The sequence below is a fragment of the Pipistrellus kuhlii genome, unplaced genomic scaffold (genome assembly GCF_014108245.1).
Source record: "Pipistrellus kuhlii isolate mPipKuh1 unplaced genomic scaffold, mPipKuh1.p scaffold_m20_p_12, whole genome shotgun sequence".
NCBI lineage: Eukaryota > Metazoa > Chordata > Mammalia > Chiroptera > Vespertilionidae > Pipistrellus > Pipistrellus kuhlii.
Genome location: NW_023425427.1, coordinates 46,008,678 through 46,026,883, shown reverse-complemented (window position 1 = coordinate 46,026,883; position 18,206 = coordinate 46,008,678). Strand labels below are relative to the sequence as shown.

At 41.7% G+C, this 18,206-nt stretch overlaps 1 protein-coding gene across 1 annotated transcript in view; it reads left to right on the top strand.

The window, feature by feature from the left end:
• The window catches only part of SAXO1 (stabilizer of axonemal microtubules 1), an 82,685-nt gene that overhangs the window by 51,238 nt on the left and 13,241 nt on the right, over positions 1-18,206 (top strand). Inside the window, exon 2 of the mRNA XM_036434287.2 lies at positions 12,885-13,064. Coding sequence (XP_036290180.2) covers positions 12,885-13,064 — 180 coding nt within the window. The remainder of the gene's footprint in view (positions 1-12,884; positions 13,065-18,206) is intronic.

Sequence of the window (18,206 nt, the reverse complement as noted above, 5' to 3'; positions counted from 1 at the left end):
CACAGCAATTCACAAAGCTCCGGGCAGCCCCAGGCATTTCAGGAACTCCTTATTGGACATAAAAAGTGTGACTGCACCCCAGAGGTGGGATGTCAGGGCACTGGGACACTTTGCTGAAGAAGACGGAGTGCCGTTGCTCCTGGGGTTCTTCCTGCTCTTTGGCCCCTCGGTCCCATGCAAGCTGTCACCCAGGCTGTCACCCATGCTGCGGTGGGCGAGCACGCTGACAGGTTTGAGGATGCAGTACACCTTAGCCCATGGCCCGTGTTTATTTATAGATTCACCCAGGACTTCCAGTTCTTTCCCCAAAGCTGAAGCGAAGAGGAGTTGTCTTTTATGAACTACCGCTTGGGGTAATCTGAGCATGCAGATGACAGCCCCGGCAAATCCTAGCCAGTCCCCGATTACTTCCCTGGAGGAGGCTGTGGAAACACAGCCTTCCTGGTTATTTATGTGAACTGAGGGACGAGGCATGTGTGGAGGGAGACATAACGAAACAAATTAATACATGTTGAGTGGTTGATGTCAGCTGGCTGGTGGAAATGAACATGGTGTATAGCATAATTGTTGTCTTTCTACCTTAATTAATTATCTGATATATTTAACATGTTGAAACATTAAGCCAGACATCTGGGCTTTTTATGGGCGGTGGCGTTTATCCAACTGTTTACTCTCCTTGCTTTCCAAGTAAGATCCATGCTCATCGGGCCCTGGTTGCTCTTGAAGGTACTAGGTCAGAGGCCACGCACCCCAACTCCATGCTCTTCGGTTGTGGGAAGAGAAGTGTCTCCTATCCTGAGCAATGCGCTTGAGTTTTCCTCGCAGAGGAATTGGATAGGATGACAAGAGTAGTTCATAAAAGACAATTCCTCTTCGCTTCAGCTTTGGGGAAAGAACTGGAAGTCCTGGGTGAATCTATAAATAAACACGGGCCATGGGCTAAGGTGTACTGCATCCTCAATCAGCTGAACTGGCGCTCGTCCTGGTTTTACCCACTGATTGTGGGACTGAGCAAGTCTGGAACCCCCAGGCCTCTCTTCCGCTTTTGGGATATTGGAGGGAAGTTAATAATTCCTGCCCCAGTTAGCTCTTGAGGTTGCAGGAAGAATAATACGAGACCATCTGGGAAAGCTCTGTAAACTGTCCATGTTTCACCAGTTGTTCGTGTAGCCATCCAAAAACGTCCTAGTGAGCATGTAGGAGTGACAGGCCCTGTGCTGACTGGTCTTCTATAATAGTTGTGAACAAGATACCCCCGCCCAAAGAGTCCTGTTTGGGCAACACATAAACAAGCTTTTAAAATACATTATGGGAGCCCAGCCGGTGTGGCTCAGTGGTTGAGTGTCACATGTGCAGAGGTCATGGTTCGATTCCTGGTGAAGGCGCATGCCCGGGTTGCAGGTTTGAATCCCAGTGTGGGGTGTGTAGGAGGCAGCCGATCAATGATTCTCTCTCATCCTTGATGTTTCTATCTCTTTCTCCTTCTCCCTTCCTCTCTGAAATCAATGAAAATATTTAAAAAGTATTATGGGATAAAACATAAAAAATATACTGTGGGATAAATGCTGTGATAAAAGTAATTACTGAGTGCTGTGCAAGCAACCCAGTCTTGGGTCTGAGTGAGGTGGGTGGGTCAAAGACAGCTATTGCTTTAAGATAAAGGGGCTTTGGTTGTTTTTTGCATAGCTTGGAAGTGCACCCTGGAGAGATTTGTTTAGCACAGCTGTTGGGTTTCATCCGAAATTCACAAGGTACTTACTAGATTTCTTGAAGAGAGCAAAACTCCAGTTAAGGATGGGAGCTGGCTGATTTTTGGCTGGAGGACGCTAGCAGGCCATGTGGGAACAAGCCCAGTGCAGCTGACACAAACTTCCGCATGTGAGCGAGCGGAGAAGCTTCCTCTGGTTGTTGGCTCTGTAGTTATCATCAGTTTAAATCAAAATCCTGTTTTGTCCCAGGTGGTTGGACTAGAGCCGTATTAGCCTGGAGGGAACTCTTGCTTAAGCAGATACACGCTTGTTTCGTGTCGGTCCTACCTCTTACAGATTTGTTTGAACATTTCTCTAATTTAAAAAAAAATTCAATCTGCAAAAAAAAGAATGAAAAAAAGAAAATAGGGTGGTGAATCCCCATGAACACATCTCCCAGTATCAATAATTACCAAGATTTTGCCAAATTTGTTCATCCATTAATTCCAGACATCATTTCACCCCTACTAACTTCATTGTGCTTCTTTGAAAGTACAGACATTTTCTATGATCAGGGATTGTTAGAAATTTTTCCTCATGCTTTTTTTTCTTCCCAACATTTTGTTATGAAAAATTTCAAGCATATATCAAAGTTGAAAGAATTTCAAAGTGAATGGCTGTGATTCTGCTGCCTGGATCCTATCATCAACATCAGCACATCTCTCCATCTATTCATTCCCATTACCCATTCACCCTTCAATCTGTCTTTCCCCCCCCCCTTCTTTTCAATTTTTTATTAAGGTATTATATGTGTACTTATTCTACCATTGCCCCTAATCTGTCTTTTTTATATATTTCAAAGTAAGTCATTGAGATAAGTAAACTTCTCCCCTACTACATAGTTCAGCCTTCATATCATTAACAACAGTTTGATATTGGATACCGTTTTCTTCTTTTGAGGTACATTTACAATGGAATGAACAAATCTGAAAGTGTGTTGGCTGAGTCTTGACAAATCCATGTGCCTGTGTAACCCAAATCTCATTAAGATACAGAACCATACTACCGTGTTTCCCCGAAAATAAGACATCCTCCGAAAATAAGACCTACTTACAGGTTTCCTTCTGAGTGAAATATAAGGCATCCCTCCGAAAATAAATCCCTTCCCCCCAGGCTAAATATGAGAGATTTGATCCACTGATTCTGAAAGAAATGGAGTCACAAGAAATTCACCAAGAAATTCAGGAATTGGATTGTTATGATGATGTTCTGGAAGATGATGACATGATTGTCATTGAATAAATGAGTAAATTCTTGATACTGTAGGATTCACAGTTTGTCTGGTTTGTGTTGACAACTACTGTATTACAGTACCGTATACAGGTAATAAATTTCCTTTATTTTCATTTAACAATAAATGTGTACCTTATTCTTCTTCATGGAAAAATAAGACATCCCCTGAAAATAAGACCTAGCGCATCTTTGGGGGCAAAAATTAATATAAGACACTGTCTTATTTTTGGGGAAACAGGGTAACATCCAGAAGGTTCCTGCACACCCCTTCCCAATCAATCCCTTCTCTGCAAACACAGATCTGTTTTTTTTTCTTTGCACTAATTAATTCCTTCTGTTTTAGAATTTCCTATAAATAGAACCATAAAGTACATGCTTTCATATTGCTTCTTTTTTCCGCTCAGAAAAATGTTCCTGAGTTCATCCACGCTGTTGATACTGTGTTTCGGATCCTGTGTGGTTGCAAGTAGTTTCCTCTCATCGCCAAGTAGTATTCCATCGAATGCTTATACCATGGTTCATTCTTCCATTGATGGATGCCTGGGCTATTGCTAGTTTTGGATTATCTGAATAAGCTTCAATGATCATTCTTATTCAACTTCTCTTTTTGAAATGCATGTATGGTTTCATTTATTTTTTGATAAATTCCTAGGAACGGAATTGCTGGGCTAGGAGATAGTCCAGCATGTAAAACCTGCCATATACTACATATTTTGTCAAATTTGTTTGGGCCATTTCACGTGTCTGCCAACAATGGATGACAATGCCAGTTGTTCCACTTTGCCAACAGAAGGTGTTGCCAGTCTTTTTAAATTTAGTTATTGTGGTGTGTATGTGGCTCTCACTGTGGTTTAAACTTGCATTTAAACTTGCATCATAATCATGATGGTATGCACTTTGGTACAAGTTATTCTCCATTTGTATGTCTTTTTGTGATGTGTCCAAATCTTTTGATTCTAGTTTTTTTTTTTTTTTTTTTTTTTTTTTTTGTCCTTTTGAGTTATGGGTGATCTTTATATATCCTGGATACCAGTCCTTAGCTAGAATTTTGTTTCTAAGTGTGTGGCTCATTTATTTTTTTAATGGTATCATTGAACCGGAGTTTTTGGCTTTGATGATGTTTAACTTGCCACTTCCTTCTTTTATGGTTATTGCTTTCTCTGGCCTAAGAAATCTTCGTCTTCCCGTGAATTACAGAGATATTTTCTAGTACTTTCCTCTAAAATATTATAATTCTAGCTTTCACATCTAGCTTTGTGATCTAGCTCAAATTATGTATGCATGTAATTTGATATCGGATTCAAGGATTTGCTATTTAAACCAATTTCTAGGCTGTGTTTGCACAGGAAGTGCCACGCAGCAAGGGTAAACACATACGAGTCTAGCTGCTGCTGGGTTCCTTTTTAAACACTCTGAAAATGTGTGATCAGGCACAGTGGACAGAACATGTGCACATGTGATTCTTGCCCCTGTTGTTGCATGCTTTCAGCAACCTTATATTGAGTGCCCACCATGTGCTATGCATGAGATAGTGGTATCCAAGAGCTGTCTACAGGTAATCAGAATGTACAGGGGTTACAAGCATGTGGTGTGTGAATAGGGGAAGAGCAGAGTGAACAAATAGGTGCCTTGGTGACTGGCATGTTTCTTTCTGGGTGTCTCTTTAAGACGGGTGGTGTTACAGAAAACCGAAGAAGAACCAAGAAATATTTAGAGATGGGTTATTTATTACATGTGGGTTCAGAGGAAAATGTTTCTTAAATTCTGGGCCCCAACATGGAGGGATTTTCCCTATTTATACGTTTTTACCTTCTTTGTCTCCCAAATATGGGGTACTTCTGGCCCCCTTTGAAACTTCTTAAAGAGCCCCTATGTGCTGGGGCCTCTAGACCTCAACCAAAGGCCTGGCCTGGTGCCAGCACTGATAATTTCATCCAGGGAAAGTACAATGGCCTCTCTGAAGTGGGATTAGTCTTATTTTCCTTATTATTTAAGCAAGCAAGCAAGCATTTACAGAAGCCAAATAGCAGGGTTAAAATTTCAAACAGCAGTTTTTAGATAAGATAGATGCTTCCGTGGGGCCATTGTCAAAATGCCCACCTTCTATCTTCTTGACCAGTTGTACTTTCTTGAAGAGGTTTCTATTGTACGTTTAAAAATTTTTGCATAGAAGATATACTTCTTCCTCCAAGAGGTCTCTCCGAAAGTCCTGAACATTCTTTGCTGCTCTTCAGCCTCTCAGTTTCTCCAAGGACCATTCTTTGCTGGCTTCCCTCCTGCCCACTCCGCCTGAGAGAGGCCAGTCCCAACAGAGCTGCTCTCCATGGTGCCTGCCATCCTGCCAGTGTCTGAGCCTCTCATTCTGCGGAACCAGAGTATCTCTCCTCAGAGCTGAGCATTGCTGGGAGGTTCCCACAGCATCACCACCTCTGGAAGGAAGCCCACACTCCCTTCTCGCTGCCCCTTCAGCACACTCGCTGGAGTCCTCTGTGCATCTCTTGGACCTCTCTGCCTGCTGCCATTCCAGGCACTTCTGCTTTCTCTCCCTCTAGATGCCCCTATGCCCTGGTTGAAGCCATCAGACAGGTGCTGCTTAGATTCCCATCTCTCCTCTCTAATGATCTCTAACTCCACCCATCTCCCCTCCTTAATATGTCTCCTCTGTAGTCCAGGCTCTGGCACCATCAGTTATTTTTGCTCATCAAAGAATCCTTATCTGACAATCAGTTTTTCTACGCACAAAGAGGATCTGATTTCATTTCTTTTACCTACTACCCCATAATGATAGTCACATAATTGTAATTACTCCCTGAATAACTTTATGAGCGCCTGCTTGACTTTTCTTGTTGCTTCGCCACCGGATTTTCAGCATGGCAGTCTCTTTCTCTCTTCCTCCATTTCTTCAGCAGCTTCCACCCCTGGTTCCGGCCCAGCCACGACTGATCCTGCTTTCTTGTCACCAAATGAGACATTATCTTCTTTTTATTTTTCTGTGGCTTTTAACTGTTTAACTTAAACTCATTTCTTTGACCTCTCTGTCATGGAATTTTCTTCTAGTTGTTAGCCCTCCCCCCTGCCTCCCCAAACTTCTTTGTCTTCCTTCCTAAATATGATGTTCTTCAAGGTTTTTCCTTTCTCTACTCAGCAACTTTATTCATATTTTTATGGTTCTGTGTTATTCTAAATGTTTTCCAAATGTGTGATTCCTGCAAATTGCCATTTTCAATATTGTGTTGGCATTTTTTACCAGGATTCCTTTGCTTCCATTTTGTTGATTTAAAAATTCATATATTTATCACCCACCCCCATTTCTCTAATCTGGCACCTTGACAGACATGGCTAATCAATCTAGATGGTTTTTCTTATGAAGTTCTTCAATGTGGACCCCTCAACCCAAGCAGCCACTGCTAACTGGTACATCAGTTGCATACGATATTTATTTGTCATATTAGTACCTGATATTCCTTTAGATTGCTGCTTCTCCTCGCATATTTAAAGATTTGGCCCAGCTTTCTGTTACCCAGGATCAGGTCCCCTGAAGGATTAGTAACCACCAAAAGTTCTAGTTTGTAATCCCTGCTCAGTTCCCTAGCACCAGGGGCAGAGTATAAATTTGAGTTATTCAGATTTCTTGCTGTCTGATTTTTTTTTTAAAAAGATCTACATAGGATAGGTAGAAAACTTGAGTTGTTTTGTCTCAAGATTGGCATTAATATACATACATATACATATACATACATACATATACATACATATATTGAATACATACATACATACATACATACATATACATATACATACATATATATATATATATATATATATATCCCCCCCCTCCCCCCGCCAAAGGTCTTGATTTGCAGTTAATAGAAAGCATTTTCACTCGTCCTTTTGCCTCTTGGGTATATTATAAATATGTGAGAACAACACACTTCAGGAAAAGCATTGGCTTTTACCCACCCCCAGAGGCTAATTGGCTTGACTTTGTGAGCTGTAAGGGAAGAAAGCCATTCCTGAGACATGGGTCCTCCCATGCCTGTAGGATCTCCAGACACCCTGGAAAGGTTTTAAGCGATTGGCTTAAATGATGACCTTTAAGACTTTAGTTTGGTAATCCTTGGCACCTTCCCCTTTTCTAGACCAAGAATGCATTTTCTTGTTCTAAGTGTCACAGATTTCCAACTACTGAAAGGAAAGGAAAAGCAGGCTGCAAATCCTTTAAGATTTTGAACTTTGAGTATTAAATTGGATTGTTAATGGGAGGTGAGAGGGGACCTGGGGTGAATGCTGCTGCTGACCAGCTGCGTGTCTTTGAGCAGTAACTCACATCTCTTGCTCTCAGTGTCCACATCTGTGTGATGAAGCTGTAGGGCCGGCTGATCTCTAGGGTTCTTCTGCATTCAGCACTCCATTTTCTTTGTTTTCCTGTTTATTGCTGTTATTAATTTATCTACTGATACTCCTTTGTTTAGACAGTGAACAAAGTTCTGTGGAAAGATGAGAATTTTAAAGAGTTTTTGGAGTTGTTTATATTTGTGGGTCTGTACCCTGCCCTGGAAGACTCTGAGTGTACCCAGGGGGATGGGAAGACTCAGGCTTAAGAACTGCCAATTTGTTGATGGCCATTAGGTTTATAAAGTAGCCAGGAACAGAGGTGTACGGTGCAGGCTGGCATCCCATCAAGCCACACAGTGTATGGCCATGATAAGGAGCACAGGTTTTGGGATCTGGCAAAAGATCTGAGATGCTAGTCCTGATTTTGTCATCCTCTGGCTATGTGATCTTGAATGAGATAACCTCTCCTAAACCTCAGTTTACATGTTTGTAAGTGGAATAATAATGGTGCTTCCTTCACAAGATTGCTGTAGGTGTAGATTGGATAATGTATAAAAATCTTAGCCCATGTGATGTAATTTGTCAATAAACCTAGCCTATTTTCCCCTCACATCCAGCTTTTATTTTTAAATTTATCTTTATTGTTGAAAATATTACCGATGTACTACTTCTTCCCCCTCCACCCCCATTGACCCCCTCTTCTCCTGTCCCCTCCCAAGGCCTTCACTGTTGCTACACTATTGTCTGTCCATGGGTTATGCATATGTGCATACACATTCTTTGGTTAATCTCTTTCTGTTTCCCACCCCCTTCCTTCTGATATTCATCAGTCTGTTGCATGCTTTAATGTCTCTGGATCTATTTTGTTCATCAGTTTATTTTGTTCATTTAGATTTCACATATAAATGAGATCATGTGATACTTGTCTTTCTCTGACTGGCTTATTTTGCTTACCATAATCCTAAATCCCTCCATGCTGTATCAAAGGGTAAGAGATCTTTATTTTCTGACAGTTGCATATTATTCCATTGTGTAAATGTACCACATTTTTTTTTTTTAATCACTGATCTACTGATGGGCACTTATAAACAGCACTGCAATGAACACAGAGTGCATATATTCTTTCCTATTGGTGTTTCAGCATTCTTAGGTTATATTCCATGAATTGGGTCAGTGGGTCAGATGGCAGTTCCATTTTTAATTATTTGCGGAAACTCCATGCTGTTTTCCATAGTGGCTGTCCCAGTCTGATTCCCACCAGCAGTGTACTAGGATTCCCTTTTCTCCACATCCTCTCCAGCACTTGCCATTTGTAGATAGTAGTCATTCTGGCAAGTATGAAGTGATACCTCATTGTAGTTTTAATTTTGTATCTCTGATGATTAGTGACTGAGTATTTTTTCATATGTCTCTTGGCCATCTGTATGTCCTCTTTGGAGAAGTGTCTATTTAGGACCTTTTCCCATTTTTTAATTGGGTTGTTTGTATTCCTCTTGTTAAGTCTTATGCATATTTTATATATTTTGGTAATTAACCCCTTATTAGACGTATCCCCATACAGTGAGATCTCTTTTCATTTTGTTGATGGTTTCTTTTGCTGTGCAGAAGCTGTTTATTTTGATGTAGTCTTATTTATTTTTTCCTTTGTTCCCCTTGCCCTAGATGTGTCAGCAAACATATTGCTATGAGAGATGTCTAAGATTTTGCTGCCAATGGTTTCTTCTAGGATTTTTTATGGTTTCATGATTTACATTTAAGTCTTATCCATTTAGAAATTATTTTTGTGTCTGGGGCAAGTTAAGTGTTCTAGTTTCATTTTTTAGCATTTATCTGTCCAATTTTCCCAGCACCATTTATTGAAGAGACTGTCTTGACTCTACTGTTTGCTCTAGCTTCCTTTGTGAAATATTAATTGAGCATATTGGCTTGGGTTGATTTCTGTGTTCTGTTCCATTGTCCTCTGAGCTTCAGACTTTTGATATGCATAGTGGGGACATCAGGTCAAATATTCTTCTGGATCCTTAGTTTTAAAATTCTGTGATTCTAGTTTGGAGTCAACTACTCTTACTTTTCTGGGTTCCATTAAAAAGTCTCTGCTACTTCTATTACCATATATCAGAAAACATCAAGATGATTTCCTTTTACTTCTGGTTCTGTATCCTGGAGTGGAAAGACTTGAGAGAGTTCTGAGAGATTAAAGCACCTTCTCCTCTTCTCCTTTGTTGCCCATCGGCCCATCTAGGTTTGTATCAGTGTCCTGAGTAAGGTGGCCAAAGCAGCTCCTAAAATGATACACGTGTCAGAGAGCTGGAGAGGTCTCATTTCTTCGGTTCATGACTGTTATGACTACTTTTAAATACCCCAAGTATGGTGGTTCCATAGACTTCCCTTCGATGCTATCTAGGTCCATAGAAACCGAGAATCAACCTTTCCCCTTTTTGCTCTATTAATGTTAGAACGACTAATTTTCTTCGTAAATATCTTTCTTTCAGTAGTTTGTATTCCTGTACACTACCCAACTGTTCATCTGTCTGTTAAATAAATATGTCAGGCATTGGGCTAACCTCCAGAACACAGATGTCAGACTTGGTATTTATTCTTGAGCAACTTCTGGATAAAGACCAACAAGGAGATGCCATGGTGTTTGGTGGCTTGAGAGGGATCTTTAGGGTGTGTGTGTGTATACAGGTAAGGAAAGGAGGTGACCCCTTGAGCGAACTCAGGCAATGACATATTTACTTTGAAATAGGAGTTTTGATATTTCAAAGTAAGACAAGGTTTTAGTTAACTAGCAACAAGTTAAATGAATAAAATCTGCCCTATAAATATATATTAGACGTAATTCCATTTAATGGAACATCAATGTCTGGATGCAAACGTTCTCTATACTAAAATCCCCTCTCATGATACCAATCACAATGTAGTATTTTGCCATTAAATTTATTTTTCTGTTGGAATAAGCCTTTACAGTATATTACAGTTTTAAAAAGTAACAATATAGAAAAGGGGTTATTATATAAAAGCAAAGTTTTTACTGATTTAAAAAACAAAGGCACTGGAGAAGAAAAATATTGCTAGGTCTGTAGAGTCTGTTTCATTGCAAGTGCCTGAATCTTTTATCCTTAATAAAATCTTGACTTTTCTGTCAGAGTGTGGGTGAATAAAATATATCTGCAGAGATATTTCTGGTAGTCAACACAATTCTTGCCTTTTTATTTGAGGTTTGTAGGAATCCTAAAATAATAGGACACTAATTGGCTTGGATTGAGATCTCAGATAATTGGATTGATTGTGAGCACAGCAATGGTAATAGTAGCTAATGTTTTTTTTTTTTTTTTATCATATAGGAGATGGTTATTTGTTTACTGTGAAACAAAAAGTTATCTCAAGTGGACAGAAAAGTTAAAGCACTCAACTTATGTCCCTATAATTAGGAGCTACTTTATTAAATATATATGATATAAATACATGTTAATCTTTGAATATTAAATGCCAACAATGTGCGTTTTGAGAAAGGAAAAAAAATTATTGAGCGTATTTAATGCTGTGAAATTTAGATATTGATACTATAAGGACAAAATATTTATGAAATATTTCTTAGTAAATAATTAGAAAAACCTAAAATATTTGTCATGAATTTACTTTTATGGTCACAAAGGTAAAACATAAATGTGACAAGTTTATGTCTTATGGCTTTTCAAGATAGATAACTATAAATGAAAATAGAGATATCTGTAAAGGAACTTGTTTATATGCAGTTGTATTCATGTGAACAATACAGGTGTCGATTGTTTTCTTTTGGGGGTTGAAGAGTTGACGAGAGGTACACAGTAACAACAAATGTTCTGGCAGAAACATTTACATAGATGGTTCAACTTATTAACTAACTGTTGCCTTGAAAATAGCTTTAGAGTAGAGGGTGATGAATTCTCTCTCTCTCTCTCTCTCTCTCTCTATCTCTCTCTCTCTATATCGTGCTTCTTGATGTATTCGTTCTTTCTCGTTTTACTTTTCTTTTCTGTTCTCTTTTCTCTTTTCTCGGTTCTCTTATCTTCCTTCTCTTCTCTTCTTCTCTCTCTCTTCTCTTCTCTTCTCTTCTTTTCTTTTCTTTTCTTTTCTTTTCTTTTCTTTCTCTCCTTCCCTATGCATGGCACCAGAGTGCTGTGTGTTTTAATTTCTGTAATTAAAATCAGTTCAGTGTAAAAATTTTACAATAATTCCATGCCATTCCTTCATATAACCAAGTTGGTAATCACTCATGGAGTTTTGTCAATGTGCTAGTGTTTGATGACTAGAGGTGCCCCACTGGTTTGTAAGGATTGTATATGGGCACACAAATAATTGATACACTCCTTAGTTTTTGAGAGCTCAAAATAGTTGCCTATTGTCCAGCAATTAGTAGAATAATAGGGTTCATTTATTACTAACATGTAAAATGAAAAGCTCACTATAAAATATAATGGCAAATTATTATTTATCACCTGCATAATGAGACATAGAGTTTATTTAATTCATTTATATACTCAGTCATTCATTCAATAAATTTTTATTGAGTGCCTACTGTGTGCCAGGCAGGATATGAGGTACTAGGGATGTAGCAGTGAACAAGACAGAGAAGGTCGTGAACTTGATAGATGAGATAGACAATGCCAACTACAGGTAACGGTAAGTAATGAGAAGGGCATATGGTGTGGTGAGAGAAACAGAGAGAGAGGGGAGCGGGTGTATTTTAGAAATAAATGATCAGCAGAAGTCTTTCTAAAGATGCAGCAATTGAGGTGAGACCTTTCAGAATAAAGGCCAGATGTAAAATGAGAATATGGTTTCACGGAGTCAATGGCATTTAGTATACCACTTGTGTGCAAAAATGACATTCAGAATTGTCCCAGGAACCACTGAGGAAAGACAGTAGCCTGACCCCAGAGCACAGACTTGGAGTACCCTGTTAGGTCAGATGTTGAGCCCTAATTGCTGGGTGATTGGGAGGCCTCAGGGAAGGGCCTGGGCCAGTCGAGTTGGTACTCAGAGGACTCAGGGGCCACAACCATTTAACTATTAATGCAGAGAAGTATTTGAACAAGCAATAGGGTAGATATAACAGCTGAACATCAGCCATGCTTGTGTGTAATGTGTTTTTATTGATTTCAGAAAGGAAGGGAGAGGAAGAGAGAGAGAAACATCAATGATGAGAGAGAATCATTGGTAGGCTGCCTTCTGCATGCCCATAGTAGGTATCAAACCTGCAACATGGCATGTGCCCTGAGCAGGAATTGAACCGTGACCTCCTAGTTCATAGGTCGATGCTCACCACTGAGCTACACTGGCCGGGTGCTTATGTGTAACTTTATGATCCAAGGAATTTTGACAATTAACCAATTGCAATTACAGATCATTAAAAAAATTTGGCGTCTTTACATAGTTCAGTAGAAAAAAAAGGGTTAAATTTCTGTCTTCAAAGATAGCAGTCATGGATTCATAGTCTGGGTCACATTTTGAGAAGGTAGCATTACTAAACTGGATATGATCTTCTCAAGAAGGTAACCACCCTAATTTCATGTGTTTTTATAGGCGGCATCATTGTCCACATCTCCCTACCAAGATTTATGATAAAACAGAGAAACCATGTCTTTTCTCCGAATACGCCGAGAACTACCCTATCTATCACTCATACCTGCCCAGAGAGTCCTTCAAGCCCAGGATGGAGTACCAGAAAGGGGCCGTGCCAATGGAAGGCCTGAGCACATCGAGGTGAGGGCAGTGGTATGCATGTGTGAACATATAATTAATGGGGTAATGTGTGAGACTAATGTACAATTGATGTAATAATGTAATGTAATAATGTTCAATACTGCATTAATGTGCACTATTGACATATGCTATTACTGTCTTAATGTTAATTTGCTGTGTTTCTGAAAATCCTGCATGGGTTAATCTGTTCAGTTTTCCCCAATCTCCTCTTAAAGAGAAAGGATTCTCATGTTGAGAGCAGGGAAACGGGGGAGGGGAAAGACTAAATTGATCTACATAAAAAGGGTTGGAGGTTAAGTAAAATAATAAAGGGATGGAAAGAGGGGGCAGCTGCTGTAAAAGGGGTTTTGGGCTTTGGCAGCTAAGCTCCGGGTCAGCTTAGGTCTGTGGTCGGCAAACTGCGGCTCGAGAGCCACATGCAGCTCTTTGGCCCGTTGAGTGTGGCTCTTCTACAAAATACCATGGCCTTGGGCGAATCTATTTTGGAGAAGTGGCATTAGAAGAAGTTTAAATTTAAAAAATTTGGCTCTCAAAAGAAATTTCAATCGTTGTACTGTTGATATTTGGCTCTGTTGATTAATGAGTTTGCCAGCCCCTGGCTTAGGTGGATGGTGATGTGATGTTGGTTGTGGTGAAGGAGAACTTGATCACAGAGGAAGAGTGGGCTTCTTTGAAATTACGCTACAGACTTTGAATTGGCCCCCCTCCCCCCCTTGAATGTTCTTCAAGGAGGAATCTTTCCTTTTAAATGACTCTTGCCTAATAAACTCTGATTCTTAGCTCCAGCGCCCTGCAGAGACTGAACCCCTGGGCTCAGTGTATCTGGGTTGCAGAGGTGTCTGTATTGAGAGGTTGTGGGGAGAGGATCAGCCTCAGGATTGTTCTACAGGCTGCAGGCCTCGAGCAGAATCTGCCCTCAGCCCCTCAGTTACTGCCAGGTGGTACCTTGCGGCCGGCGACCCCGAGGAGTAGAAACATCTGAGTGCAGCTGGGTGTAGATCAGTCTCAGAGGAGGCCTGACAGATGGACATGCTCACTGCCTGTGCCACCCCTCGTGGCAGCAGGATTGCCTCGAGGTAGAGAGGAAATGGCCTAGCGCAGCGCCTGCGCATTCCAGGTGCTCAAGACCCGGTGAAATCCTCCCTGAGCCTGGGACCATGCTTTTGTGGTGAAGGCCCCAGAGGATGCAGGCGAAGAGCTCGAATTCATTCTGTCCCCAGGGTCCCCCAGGATGGGCCTGGGAACACCCTCTGATGGTGGGCTGGAGGCATAGGGTTCTTACTGAAAGCTGCTGTCTTGTACATTAAGAAGCCCACGTTTGGGTTCTGGGGCAGAAAAGACGCAGGAGGGGAGACCGGAGAAAGGATGTGAAGGGTTCCTGAGCTTGGTGGGAACCGCTGGATGGAGCAGCTTGACAAAGGGAGGGACTCCAGCGCCGGTCTGACACTTGCCTTGAATCAGGTCACTCTCACACAGAGCAGTTTCTTAAGTGATTTGGTTTAAGCACAAGGTTTCCAGGTCCCTCTTAAAAAAATTGTAATTTATGCAACCTGCTTTTCAGCCTATGGCTTTTTAAACAATACGAGCCTTAAAGTTTGGCCTCACTTTACTAAGAAAATACAGCATTCTTAGTTTCTAGGAGTCTAAAGACCACAACCAGAGCTGTGGGCCCTTTCGGAGCATTGCTTTTCCTTTTAAGAAACCCTGATTAACACGAATGGACAGTCCTTGGCTTATTCCTAAGAGACATGTGAGTGGGAGTGAAGGATAAGAGCTGTGTTGAGAAAGGGCTTGCAGACATCACATGCAGGCTTTAGATACTGGTTTTCTCATCTGTTTATACCCAATTTGTAGGAAATGAAGAGCTCCCTGAGAATGCAAAGGATAGCATAGCTTCAGATGATCTTATATTAGGGATCTGCTTCATGTCCTGGAAATATGGAAAAGGATGTCTGAGGGTTACGTGTTGAGGAATCATTTCTGTTTGTTGCCCACAAGCGTAGGAGAGGAGGATAAACCCTCTCTCTGGGGCAGGAGCCGTGCTCTGTCACCTGGCTGAGCCCCAGGATGGAGCCCCACAGGCCCTCTGCAAAACAAAAACTTCCCCTCTGACCTGTCCTAAATCACCCTCGCCTCACGTCACTTACAACAATAAACATATCACCCAGAAGGCCCCTCTGTTCTGGTCAGGGCCAGAGTAATAATATCATTCATGTCAAGACGTGGCCCAAGTGGAGGAATGCAGGAACGGAAAGGTTTTCCAAAACAAGTTGTTCGTGATCCTGGGGGCCTTAAAACGAAGAAGGGGGAGGAGCAGGGTTCCCAGGGGAAGGGAAAAGAGCGGAACTGCTTCTCCCCTGTCCTTTGTTTTCTTCCCCAGAAAGAGAACTAAGGGAGAAATAAGCAGAGGACATCTCTTCTCACTCCTTTACATCAATATAATCATTTCTCATCCCCGCATCTTCCATGCTGGCCACTAGTGATCATAGACCCACAAAACTATGTCCCTATCAGGATGCTTTCTTTTTTGAGTTCCAGTGAGTTCCTATTGAGATAAACGAGCAGAAATCACGACTTTGTCAACCATCTTTTCTGAGCCTTACAAACTCATCAGAGACTCTAATTCATGTATCTGGACATATACAAAACGATTCCCTGTCAAGGAATGCAGAGAAACTGTGTTCTGGATGTCCCCCCTTCTCCAAGAGACCTCTGGGGGATGGGATGGGTCAGCCCTGTATCTGCACACCCCGGTGTCTGCATGGATTATCATCCCTCTGCCCTTGGAACCCTTATTACCAGAATGTCCCACCCACGTCGCTGTCTGAAGACTGACCTGGCTTGGTTTCCCAGATTGGCCGTGGGGCTGCCACCTGCTGCATAATAAAATCATGTGACCCAGGGCTTGGCTGGGTTTGGTGATTAAGCCCAGACACAAAAAACACCTGGTTTCTGGAAAGGTTATCATCCCAGCATGAGGCGTGAGCACAGCTGCACACAACTCTTGCTGACTGTAAATCTCAAGGATTTACCGCAGGTGCCGTAAGGAGAGGGTCTGTGATTTCCAGTCCCCCCTCCCCCCTTCCTATGATGCTTTCTCACAGCCCTTGGTAATTCTCCCACAAAGGACCAGCCTCTGACCAGTTTATGAAGAAGAAGTTTATACTTCAAACCTCATTTCCCCCGAGGCGTGTCATTCTGTAAAACACACCCGGGCCCCATTTTGTGACATGATTTCTGTTAGGTAAGCCGGATCCTTTAAGAGGGGTGAAGTGGATAACGTCATAGGAAAGAAGTGAGTCCTTAAGATGGTGTGAGACCTTTCTCCTAAAGGGAGACCACGGTAAGGGAGAATTGCAGATGCACATGTGTGTGGGGAGATTGCCGGTTCAGACTTGGTGGGTTTGGCTGCAGGGCGGAGGGCAGGAAGTTGGCGGTGCTCCTGTCTTCCTTTATTGACAAGACGTTGGGTAAACTGAGGAGAGGCAGGGAGGCAAGAGCTAAAAAGAAAAAGGGCGTTTGGTACCCTCTTCAAAAGCCAGGAAAGAAGCAAGAAAGTTGCTAGTAGGCTTGAGTCCTTCCCCACCCATGGAATTTTACACATTTTCTGTTCAAATGCATACTTGGCTTTCTACTCAGACCTGTGCCCCAAGGGACATACTTACCCCCCTCTGTACACTGGCCTGAGAATTAATGAAGACATGCAGAATTAGGTCTCAGCACTAGACTTGCCAGAGCAATTTCACACCCTTTGATGCTGTGTGTCTTTGATTAAATTTGGGGACAATTTGCCCATTATTTCTTCAAGTATTTATTTTTTTCTGTCCCTGTTCATCCCTCCCCCCACAATCTCTTTTCCCTTTGTTCTTTAGCATGGATAGTTTCTATTCATCTGTTCTCAAGTTTACGGAATCTTTCCTCCACCTCCATTCTAATGTTAAGCCCATCCAGCGGATGTTTTATTTCAGATACTGTATTTTTCAGTTTTAGGGTATACATTTGGTTCTTTTTATTTCGTTACTGCTTGCCTTCTGTGGTTTCCTTTTAATTCATTATGACCTCATTTTTGCCTTTTGTAATTGAGCATCGTTAAATAGCTGCTTTGGTCCTAACATCTGGGTCTGCTTGGGTTGGTTGGTCCTCATGATTTATCTTTTTCTTCCTTGAAAGTGGGTCACATTTGTATGTATGCCAGGTAGTTTTGGATTGATCCTGTACATTGTTAATGTCATACAGTGGAGACTAGATTTTTCTATATTCCCTTCTGAAGATGTTTTTTTCTTCTTTTTAGAGCAGATAGGCGGTGACTTGATTGGACTGAGTGAAAATGCAAACTCTGTCTTGGGTGGCAGCTTAAATCTCAGTTCAGTTTATTTGTAGTCTTTTATAAATATATATTGTTTATTGATTTCAAAGAAGAAAGGAGAGAGAGAGAGAGAGAGAGAGAGAGAGAGAGAGAGAGAGAGAGAGAGAGAGAGAGAGAGAGAGAGAAGAGAGAGAGAATATCATTGATTGGCTGCTTTCTGAACACCCCCCACTGGGGATGGAGCCCACAACCCGGGCATATGCCCCGACTGGGAGTCGAACTGTGACCTCCTGGTTCATAGGTCGACGCTCAACTCCTGAGCCACACCAGCTGGGCCTCAGTCAGTTCTTTACCTTTAGCCTGTTGCTTGAAGGCTGATATGTATGTGAGGTCAGCTAGAGATTTGGGCCCAGTGATAGATAAAATTTGAGCTTCTTGTCTTTGGTTCCCTCCTTTCCAGGATTCCTTCTTCACTTTCTGGTGGTACCTGTGGTTGCCTCAAAGTTTGGTCCTCTGGTTCTTCAGTCAAGAGAGATGGAAGCTGAAACTGGTTTGCCTCAGTGGATAGAACATCAGCCTGCAGACTGAAAGGTCCCAGGTTCGATTCTGGTCAAGGGCATGTACTTTGGCTGCAGCACATCCCTAGTAGGGAGTGTGCAGGAGGCAGCTCACCAATGATTCTCTCTCATCGATGTTTCTAACTCTCTATCCCTCTCTCTTCCTCTCTGTAAAAAATCAATAAAATATATTTAAAGAGAGAGAGAGAGAGAGAGAGAGAGAGAGGGGGGGGGGAAAGGGGGAGAAGGTGTTCTATTCCCATTTTAGCTGCCTTTCCT